We start from the raw sequence: 10,440 nt of genomic DNA, 5'->3' as shown, positions 1-10,440 counted from the left end.
TTTACCTTATAGTATATATAGGCTCTCTACCTCCTCCTCTGTAAATTTTGGTGTTTTATATGTTGCTAAAATTGATCCATTTTCTCTCCATTTTCAAATGTATTACTTAGAGTAGTATAAATTATTTTCCACATAATTTTTTTTTTATGTCTTTAACTTTGGTTAATGTTTTGATTCATATACTCATGCTTCTACCCTGTCCCCAATATCCACTAATCATTCAATCCAATTACCACCTACCCATCCACTCACTTAGCCTGCATTGACATACCTTTAAATTTATCAATCTTTCCACCCATTTTTTTCACTCATATATCCATCAATTTACCCTTCTCATCCATCTTCTTTCTACCTATCCAGCTGCCTGTTTTATATCTAGCCTTTATTCATCTTTCATACACACACATTCTCATACCTGTCAACATAGTTCTCCATCATTTCTACGCCTATCTCCCCTCCATCCATGTAACAATTCACTCATCTACCTGCCATTGAAAGAGTTTCCATCAATTACCCACTCATCCCATTACTAACCTGTCCATCCTTCTGTTTAATCCAATCCATTTCTTCACCCAGCCATTCTCCACCCAGCCATGTTCATATATTCATGCACCCAAATATCCATGATACCCTCACCCATCTTTCTTCATATTCTTCCAACTATCTTCCCATTCATCATATATGAGCCATCCATTCATTCACATATCTCTCTTGCTCATCCAGTAGTTTGCACCAAGTGTTTATTCCAGCCCCTGCTGCATAACAAAGATACCAACAACACAGCTAGATAAGGAACCAGGGTGTCTTCACCCATGAAGTTCCCCTTTTGGAAAGGCCTCAAGGAACCTAGATAACTGACCACCTGAGGGACCCTGCTTCTCCCTCCCCACACCGTAATTCCTACTTTTATATGCTTTAAATTCACCAGTAAAAAGTGAACCCATGAAACCCTAGACATTCTGCCCTTGGACCCTAATAAAGGCAGAGTCCCAGGTCTGCACTTTCTACCCCTCTCTTTGTCCACGACCTTCTGTGTGGCCTTCTGGGCATGCCATGTACCCTCCAGGGCTTGTGCATAATAATAAATCATATGCTCTGAAGTTCCCTGAAGGTTTGGCAGAGGTTAAGTCCTGTGATCATAATAACCACAAAGGCTGGTCCAACCACAATGCTGACCCATGGTGGTGGAGGAATGTCTGTCAAGGGAATGTATGTGGGGCTCACTTTGAGTAAATATGCCCCCAAGAGTGTCTCAGGCCTTCCTAGCTGAGACTATCACTGTTAATAGGCTGAGACATACACCACAGATTCATACAGGGGCCTCTGTCTGTGATCCTAAATTTTGTGACCATATAGTCACTCACTGATGATACAGCTAGCTTTGTCTGGCTTCTGTGCATCATGTAGGACAAATAGAGAATAAATCTTGGCCCAAAAGTGCAACAGCTAGTTGAGGGAAGAAATGGAGACCCTACAGACAACATTTACTCTTTGAAGAGAGGCTCTCCCTCTGCCGGGACTGACTGACTGGCTGGCATTGTGGAATCTATGTAGGAATGCTGCCAAATTCTCCAGCACCCTCTCCTGAGCCCTTCCACCAGTCCAGTCAGAAGCCAGAAACCCTGGGGAAAAAAAAGAGAGAGGGGAGCAAACTATACGTGACTCTTAATGATAGAGAACAAACTAAGGGTTAATGGAGGCAGGGGGTTTGGGGATGGGCTAGATGGGTGATGGCTATTAAGAAGGGCACTTTCTGGGGCACGTGGGTGGCTTAGTCGGTTAAGGGTCCGACTTTCGCTTAGGTCATGATCTCGCGGTTCGTGGGTTTGGGCCCCGCGTCGGGCTCTGTGCTGACTGCCAGCTCAGAGCCTGGAACCTGTTTCAGTCTGTGACTCCCTCTCTCTCTGACCCTCCCCTGCTCATGCTGTCTCTCTCTCTCCTAGAAATAAATAAAACATTAAAAATTTTTTAAAAAAAAGAAGAAGGGCACTTTCTATGATGAGCATTGGATGTTGTATGTAAGTGACAAATCAGTGAACTCTACTCTTGGAACTAATATTGCACTGTGTGTTAACTAGAATTTAAATAAATATTAAAAAAGAGAGAGAGAGAGAAACCAGCAACTCTGCTACCGATGCAGCTTCACTGGGGTACAGTCTCTCAAGAGGCCCCCCTGTTTTACAGTTCCTCCTCTGACAAGGAGTTTGCACTGTAAGCTCTGCTGACATTCTCCACTGCTCTCAAAGCAATACGACCTTGACAAATAGTATCTGAAAATTCTGCTGACAGGCTCCTCCTTCCTTACACTCCACTCTATAGCAACATATTTACTCTTTGGCCTTAGTCAAAGAATATGAACTACTCAAAGAGAAAAAGTTGAAGGATGGGGGAAAGCGTGGGAGAGGGAGAAAGAGACACAGAGACCATGAGAAGCCCACAGAAAAAGAGAATAAGGCAGACACCAACACAGAGAAGCACAGATAAACAAAGAGATACCAAGACACACATAGAGACACATTGTCAGAGACAAATGAAAGGGGCATAGCAGTTAGTGTGCAGCTAAAATGGAAAATGAATGGAGAATGAGGACATTCCGTAACTCTCAAAGTTATCAAGACCCTTGATGGTGGCATGTACTCCTAAGTTCACCCGGAAAATGGGATAAGCTTTGCCCATGCCCCATGGTGGACCAGAGGGCCCAGGCTAGCCCAGGCTATTGAGCATCATGAACCATCCAAGAAAAGACCCTTCCCCAGGGCTGTGGGCTGTAGATGCCAGCTGGTCACATTGATGATCTCAGGAACTTGGTGTTCCCAGCAGGATAGGAGGTGGCTGGCTTGACTCCAGCTCTCACATCCAAGATACTGACTACTGAAGAAATAGGCTGGACAAAGTCAGACAGACATTTTCATATTCTGGAACCACGGAACAGGCTAGTTCTTCTTCAGAATGGACTCTTCTAGACTTTTGAGCATCCTGTTCTTATCCACCCTTCTAGTGAATGTCCAGGGATCTGGTCTGCATGGCTGGATCTTTTCCAGTAAGTAGTGGGGCCTCACCTCTTGCACTGGAGAGAGGGAAGGTTGCTGGGAGGATGAAACATGGAACGAGTGCTGAGACTTGAGTTGCTTCCCACCATGTTAGCCTGGTCCAAGTTGGGAGGTATTTGGAACATTTCTTCCTGTTTCCCTCTTTATGGAAGATGCCTTTTGTGAATGCAAGCATCTGGGCCTGAGGCAACCCCTGCTTTAAGCCCCTTTGAAGTGAAGGGTCAATTGAGGGTGGAGGGAAGAGTCACAGGATCTTGCATATGGGAGGGGCTATAAGAATCTGGAAAGCCTAGGGGATCTTCCCCTCACTTCACATTAAAAACAGCCTCCTTTTTCAGGATATTATCTCTATCAACTCCTGATTCTTTCAAATGTAGTCTTATAAAGTATTCCTGTATCCCCAGGGGTTCCTTGCCTTTGGGATAAAAGACAGTATCCAGAAGTTTCTTTGAAGACAGTAATCCCCCATGACTATAGAGTAATAATGATAATTGGTTACCATTTACTGAACATTTAGAAAGTAGGGAGTTAAAGAGATCTGGAGTCAGACATGGTGGGTCCAAGTTCTGGTTTCACTTCTCAGTAGCCATAAACTAGGGTAAGTTAGTTAAATTCCATGTGCTTCCATCTCCTCCTCCGCAGAATGGGGATGTCAGTAGAACTGACCTCTTAGAGATATTAGGGGGACTACAGGAGATAGCATTTAATTTTTTTAAATGTATATTTATTTTTGAGAGAGGAAATGTGAGCAGGAGCAGGGGAGGGGCTGAGAGAGAGGGAGAGAGAGAATCCCAAGTGGGCTCTGTGCTGTCAGAACAGAGCCTGATGCAGGGTTCGAACTCATCAACTGTGAGATCATGACCTAAGCTGAAATCAAAAGTTGGACACTTAACCCACTGAGACACTCAGGCACCCTGAGATAACATTTAATTTAGCATTTCAAAACATTTAAAATGCACAGAAAAATCCTTGGCTTATGGTAAACAGTTGACAAACATTAGTTAACATTGCTATGCATCAGTTCCTATGATTATAGCTTTACACACGTCGTCTCACTCCCCCTTCAACAACTTTGTAAGGCTTAAATGGCTATTCAAGTGAAGAAACCAAAGTTCAGAGAGGTGAGTGGTAAACCAAGATGTAGAATTAAAAAACCCAACTCTCTGCTGCCAGGGTGAGTGATATTAATCATTGTGTAATAGCACCCCCGGGGGGAAGTCCCAAACACTGATTCCTCAACCAGGCCAAAATGATCAGATTAGCTTAGGCCAGTGGATTTCAGTGGGCGATTTTTCCTTCCAAGGGACATTTGCAATATCTGCAGGTATTTTTGATTGTTAAGCTGGGGAGTGCTATTAGCATCCAGTGGCTAGAGGCCCAAGATGCTGAACACCCTACCGTGCACAGGACAGCCCTCTCCCTCCCATAAATAATGATCAAGTGGCAAAGTTGAGAAATTCTGACTCAGAGGGGATGGGGCTAGGGAGTGGAACTAAGGATAGGGTAAGAAGGTAGAAAGTAAAGGGTGTTCAGAAGGGAGCATAGTGTAGACAGTGCTGGGAAATACATGAGAGCACCCTAAGGAAAAGGAGTCCTGTGGATGAACAGACAAGAAGCAAACTTCCCTGACTTCTCAGAGTGGCCTTGGGTTGGGAGAAGAGTGGGCACTGTGCCCTCTAAGATTCATGGTTGTAAAACTGTCCTTTCCTTTAGGGAGATGCCCGAGAATCCAAGAGGAATGTGAATTCAAAGAAAGGGATGAATGTACGAAGGACAGACAATGTCTGGACAGCAAGAAGTGTTGCATCTTCAGCTGTGGGAAAAAATGTTTAGACCTCCACCAAGGTAATACTAGGAGCCTCAGAATAACCAGCCTCTCTGCCCATACCCTTACCTTCTGCCCACCTGTGTAGCATCATCCTCACTTTTCTAGGGGCTGGTCTTTCAGCAAGATTGCTGGATGGGGAGACCTGCAATTTAGATCCATCCCTGCTCCTAATATTATGTGTGACATTAGGTAGTATCTTCATCCAGTCTGGTCTTCAGTTTCCTCGAATAGAATATGAGTGTAGGATTGAAACACTGTAGGACTGGATGCTTTTCAGCCTTAAGATTTTCTTTTTTTGTTTGTTTGTAACTCATGATTTTCTGAGTCCCCAGGTGGCCATTGTTGGCACATTGTTGCTGCAAGTGATTAGTAAGCTATTGGTACTTACCAGCTTTTTGCTGCGGAGGGGCTGTCTCTCTGCTTCTATAAGTTCAACTTAGCACCAGGAAACCTCCCTCGACCACTACAGACCAGAGGGTTTTTCCTTTTCTTCTGCAATCTCAACCTCATGCCCATCTCCTTGGACTCCAAAAAGACTATCAAAGATTCGTTACTCATTTATTTAACAAATATATATTCAGTGTCTCTGAGAATTATAAGGGGATTTGACTAGTGTGGTCAGGGAGGTGAGGAAGGCCTCCCTGAGAGAGCAAGCCCGAAGTTGAGTTCAGAAAGATGGGTAGTAAATGTAGGTAAAGAGTGGATGGGAGAGATTTCCAAGGCACAAGGAATAACACGCATAAAGGCTCAATGGTGAGGCCGAGGAGGCCAGAAAGCAAGAGTGCATATGAGCATGGTATGAGGAAAAGGATCCTAGGTAGGTAGGGTCTGGTGGGCTAGCATCTCACTTTGATCCCAAGAGCAATGAAAAACCACTGAGGTGGACAGAGATGTGATCAGGGTTTTATGATGCACAGACAGAGGAGAAACAGAACATCTTGAAGGATTTCAGGAGGAGAGGATATGGTAGCTTGGGCCAGAGAGGTAGCTGAGTGGATGGAGAAGACTGGGGTGTGTTTGAAAGATGTCTAGTCAGTAAAGTAAGCAGGACTTGACAGTGGGGCAGCGTGGGCAAGTAGATGGTAAGTTGTTTATTTGCCTAAAGGTGAGGGATTCTGAATCCAGGCTTTCTGAGTTCAAGTCTTAGCTCTGGTTTTTACCAGCCCGGACAAATTAACAACTTTTCCCTGTTGTTCCCCAGATTCCCCAGATAATAAAAGAACCGATAAGAAAGGTTATTTGTAAGATCAAATAAGATGATGCACATGAAGTGCTTAGAGCAATTCCTGGATACAGTATAACCAAGTGACACACATTAGCTTAAATTATTTGTTATTCTTGACTGGGAGCTCCTAAAAAGCAGAGGCCATGCCTTTTTTTTTTTTTTTGTCTCTTAAAGCATCTTCAGGGACACTTGGGTGGCTCAGTCAGTAGAATGCCACACTCTTGGTTTCAGCTCAGGTCACGATCTCGAGGTTTGTGAGTTCAAGCCATGCATAGGGCTCTGCATTGATGGCGTGGAGCCTGCTTGGGCTTCTCTGTCTCCTTCTCTCTCTGCCCTTCCCCCACTCACTTTGGCACTTTCTGTCTCTTTCTCTCAAAAATAAGTAAATAAACATTTATTTTAAAAAGCATCTTGCACGTAGTAGGTGCTCAATGAATGACTTATTCAGTTCAGGTCAGGATGCATTTTTGTTTTACCCTCACCGTTCCGCAAGATCCTATTCTATGCTGGACCACCTGCTAGGAATGGGGCCCCAAGATGAAATTAAACAAAATCTCTGCTCCCTTAGAAGCTCGTGACCTCATGGATAAGGCTGAGGATGGAAACCATCGACAAGAGATTCAGAAGCCTGGTGGAACAATGAAGGATCTTCCCAGGCACCTATGAAGGTGTTGGGTGTAGACTGGAGTCAGTGACATCACAGAGGAGCTGACGTCTAAGGAAGGTTTTGAAGGGAGCGTGGGACTGTCACTAATGAACAAGAGCGGGGTGGACAGAGGACTTGAAAGTGAAAGGTGTGGAGGTGTGGGATAGCACGGGGTGTGGAAAATGGCAGGAGCATGTACCTCAAATGGTACTGTGGTGGCAGGTGGTGATGCAGAATCATAAGCAGGAGCCAGATTACAAAAGGCCTGCGGGTCATGGGAAGACTTTGCCGTGAAGTAAAGGTCTTAGCTGTGGAATGACATGATCAGCTTTGTTCAGGACCATTAGGTGCTTCCCTCTGGTGGGTAGCACAAAGGACTGATTAGAAGGGACAGAGACAGGGTCAGGAAGATCGGTTCCAGGCTATCCCAACAGCTCAGGCATGAGACACCAAGATTTAAAGAGAGTGGCAGAGAGGTGAGCCAGGAGGGGGATAAAAATCAGCAGGACTTACCTGTTCAGCTATGGAACTTTTCCCTCACGGAACTCAGAGTTTAGGTTGGATCTGCATTCGTTTGCAAGGGCTGCAACAACAAAGGACCACAAGCTGGGTGGCTTAAACAACAATGTATTGTCTCACAGTTCTGCAGGCTATAAATCCAAGGTCAAGTGTTGGCAAGGCAAGTTCTTTCTCAGGTTGTGAGGGGAGAATCTGTTCCGTGCCTCTCCCCTAATGTCTGGTGGTTTGCCTGCAATATTTGACAATCCTGGGCTTGTAGACCTCTACTTTCAGCTTCGCACGGTATCCGCTGTGGGGTGTGTGTGTGTGTGTGTGTGTGTGTGTCCAAATTTCCCCTTTCTATAAGGAAACCAGCCATATTGGATTAGGAATCCATTCTACTCCGGTATGACTCATCTGAACTAATTAAATCTGCTACAACTCTATTTCCAAATAGGACCACATTCTGAAGTACTGAGGACTAGGATTCAACATACGAATGGGGGTGCAGTGAGTAGGGAGAGGCACAATTCAACCTATAACAGGACTGAAACTAACTTCAGTAGGAACCTTCTTTTTTTTTTTTAATGTTTTATTTATTTCTAGGAGAGAGTGAGACAGCGTGAGCAGGGGAGGGTCAGAGAGAGAGGGAGTCACAGACCGAAACAGGCTCCAGGCTCTGAGCTGGCAGTCAGCACAGAGCCCGACGCGGGGCTCGAACCCACGAACCGCGAGATCGTGACCTAAGCGAAAGTCGGATGCTTAACCGACTAAGCCACCCAGGCGCCCCCATTAGGAAACTTCTGTAGGAAGAAGGGTGCTTGACCATCTAAAATACTAGCCTCTGGCTTCCCTGGGTGGACTTGCCCTTTACTCATGATCCTATATTCTCTCTTCCTGTCATGGTTTGGAGGGCAGAGTATGTGGTTTATAATTTGTCATTTCCAAGGCACTTCCATACTTCAATCCATTCAGGATGTATTTACTGAGCAGCTACCCTCTGCCAGACACTGCTGGAAGCTGCACATTCAGATACAATCAAGTTCACAACCTCGAGTCCCATGAAGGCAGTCTCACTTGTACCTCAGGACAGCTTTGTGTCACAAGCAGGGTGAGATTTTGCATTCCCATTGTACAGAAGAGAAAGTCAAGGACAAGACAGTTAACGTGGGAGGTCAATATGCACACACTGAATTGGAAGCAGAGCCTTTATTTGTATTTATTTATTATTATTTTTTTACNGAAGTGTCTGTTCATATCTTCTGCCCATTTCTTCACTGGGTTGTTTGTTTTTTGGGTGTGGAGTTTGGTGAGTTCCTTATAGATATTGGATATTTACGCTTTATCTGATATGTCATTTGCAACTATCTTTTCCCATTCCATTTGTTGCCTGTTAATTTTATGGATTTTTTCCTTTGCCGTGCAGAAGCTTTTAATCTTGATGAGGTCCCAATAGTTTATTTTTTGGAAGCAGAGCCTTTAGTCTCCTCACTCTCAAGGAAGACAATAGAGAGAGTGATCAGAAGGAATGGGAAGACTGATGTTCTCTGGGGATGCAGAGAACATCACTCACTCTGGGGTCCAAACCCAAACAGCTCCACTCTGGGGTCTCCCCACAATCTGTACAACACACCAATGGGTCTGGGCTCCTGAGGTATGAAAAGGTGAAAGGAGCCTGCTCAGTTTCATCTCTGGTGGTGTCCAAGGGTAACAATAACAGCTCCTTTTCTGAGGGGTGGGCACTCTTATTTCTCAACTCTGGGGTCTTCCTACAGATATATGTGATATGCCCAAAGAAACTGGCCCCTGCATGGCTTTTTTTCGTCGTTGGTGGTATGATAAGGAAAAGGACACCTGCTCCGAGTTCATCTATGGTGGCTGCAAAGGGAACAATAACAACTTCCAGTCCAAAGCCATGTGCCAGAATATGTGCCCCAAAAAACGTGAGTCTACGGGGCTTCTCAACCTCTTAGGGCCATGCTGAGAGGTCTGGGTTTGGCTGCTTTGTTCAGGGATGGCTACATCCTTGGTAGACCAGATGTTGGCAGAGCCAGTTCCACTTTGGAGGTAAGTATGCACCTGGCAGAGGGTTGTACAGCAGCTTTCTAGGAACTAAGGCTGGGAAGGGACATGGTCATGAATCAAAGCTGGCAAGTAAGAGGGTTGGAAGGAGGATGCAGACATGGTGAAATCCCAGAGACCAACATCAGAGAAGTCACAAGGCTTCCAGATTAGTGCTGGATCGCCAGCTGTCTACTCCCAACCACATTCAATTCTGCCTTTAAGGAGGAAAGCTATAGCTCCCCAGAGCAAACCCACTTTGTTTTAATCTGCTGTGCAAAGATATACAAATGTAACGTCAAGATTTGTTCTAAAGATAAGCTGAGCCCAAGGTGCTTAGCTGGTCCTGTCCTACATTCTCTCCAGGCTTATAATCCTCATTAGGATGTACCTGAACAACCACCAGGATTTGGCTCATGATCCAAGGCTCTGTCTGTGTGCCTGACCGATGTTCCATGTTGGTTTCCACCGTTCTACTCTCACGTTCCAAGGCCTCAGCTCTTCCCCATATGGAGCCCCAGGATCTGCATTTGCCTTCCTCTATCTCAGCCTCTTAAACATGGTATTATTCTGTTTTGACCCATCTCTATGCTTCTTTCCTTTATGTCTAACGTCTAGAGCCCCCTGCATAGCTCCCAGTTTACCCCAATAAAGTACTTTGTGTAGCCCTGTGCCTCTGAGGCTGAATAATTCACATCTGTTGGTTATTACACTTTGCAGAGAATAAAGGGTCACTGAGGCCTCTTGTGACACAATGAAAGGGAGGGAACACAGTCAGCTCTTGAGTTGAGAGCTCCAGGGACATTGTCCTCCTCTGTTTCTTCAAAAATTGTAAAGCCTTTTTGACGCAGGGTCTCTAGGCATTGCCGTAGTTTGGATCCCCCAGAAACCAAATCTGGGACAAGGACATGGGTAAAAGCAGTTTACTTGGAAGATCTCTCAAGATATGCAAAGTGGGGTGGAATAAGTGATACAGGAAGAGAAGAGTCAACTATGAGCTGGTTACCATGGCGGGGAAACTACAGCTTACTCTCCCTGGGGGCCTTCTAAGGAATGCTGTAAAACATGTGTCCAAATGTCTGCATTGATCTCCTGTGATGGGGCAGTTGAGGCGTTTATTCATCGATTCGCA

At 45.1% G+C, this 10,440-nt stretch overlaps 1 protein-coding gene across 1 annotated transcript; it reads left to right on the top strand.

The window, feature by feature from the left end:
• Positions 1-2,888: 2,888 nt before the first annotated feature.
• Positions 2,889-9,975, top strand: LOC144232422 (eppin-like). The gene is made up of 4 exons (XM_077765257.1): positions 2,889-3,040; positions 4,764-4,895; positions 9,023-9,190; positions 9,675-9,975. The coding sequence occupies exons 1-4, from the start codon at positions 2,950-2,952 to the stop codon at positions 9,680-9,682; spliced, it is 399 nt and encodes a 132-aa protein (XP_077621383.1). The 5' UTR covers positions 2,889-2,949; the 3' UTR covers positions 9,683-9,975.
• The last annotated feature ends 465 nt before the right edge of the window (positions 9,976-10,440 follow it).

The sequence above is a fragment of the Crocuta crocuta genome, unplaced genomic scaffold (assembly GCF_008692635.1).
Source record: "Crocuta crocuta isolate KB4526 unplaced genomic scaffold, BGI_CrCroc_1.0 scaffold477, whole genome shotgun sequence".
NCBI lineage: Eukaryota > Metazoa > Chordata > Mammalia > Carnivora > Hyaenidae > Crocuta > Crocuta crocuta.
Note: the sequence above shows the minus strand (reverse complement) of the source record. Positions and strands in the feature narration are given on the sequence as shown.

Bases quoted from the DNA above. Each gene is read 5' to 3' on its own strand.
- LOC144232422 (XM_077765257.1), top strand. From the start codon at position 2,950: ATGGACTCTTCTAGACTTTTGAGCATCCTGTTCTTATCCACCCTTCTA. The intron at 3,041-4,763 runs GTAAGTAGTGGG...CCTTTCCTTTAG, and splicing joins GCATGGCTGGATCTTTTCCA to GGAGATGCCCGAGAATCCAA. The intron at 4,896-9,022 runs GTAATACTAGGA...GTCTTCCTACAG, and splicing joins ATGTTTAGACCTCCACCAAG to ATATATGTGATATGCCCAAA.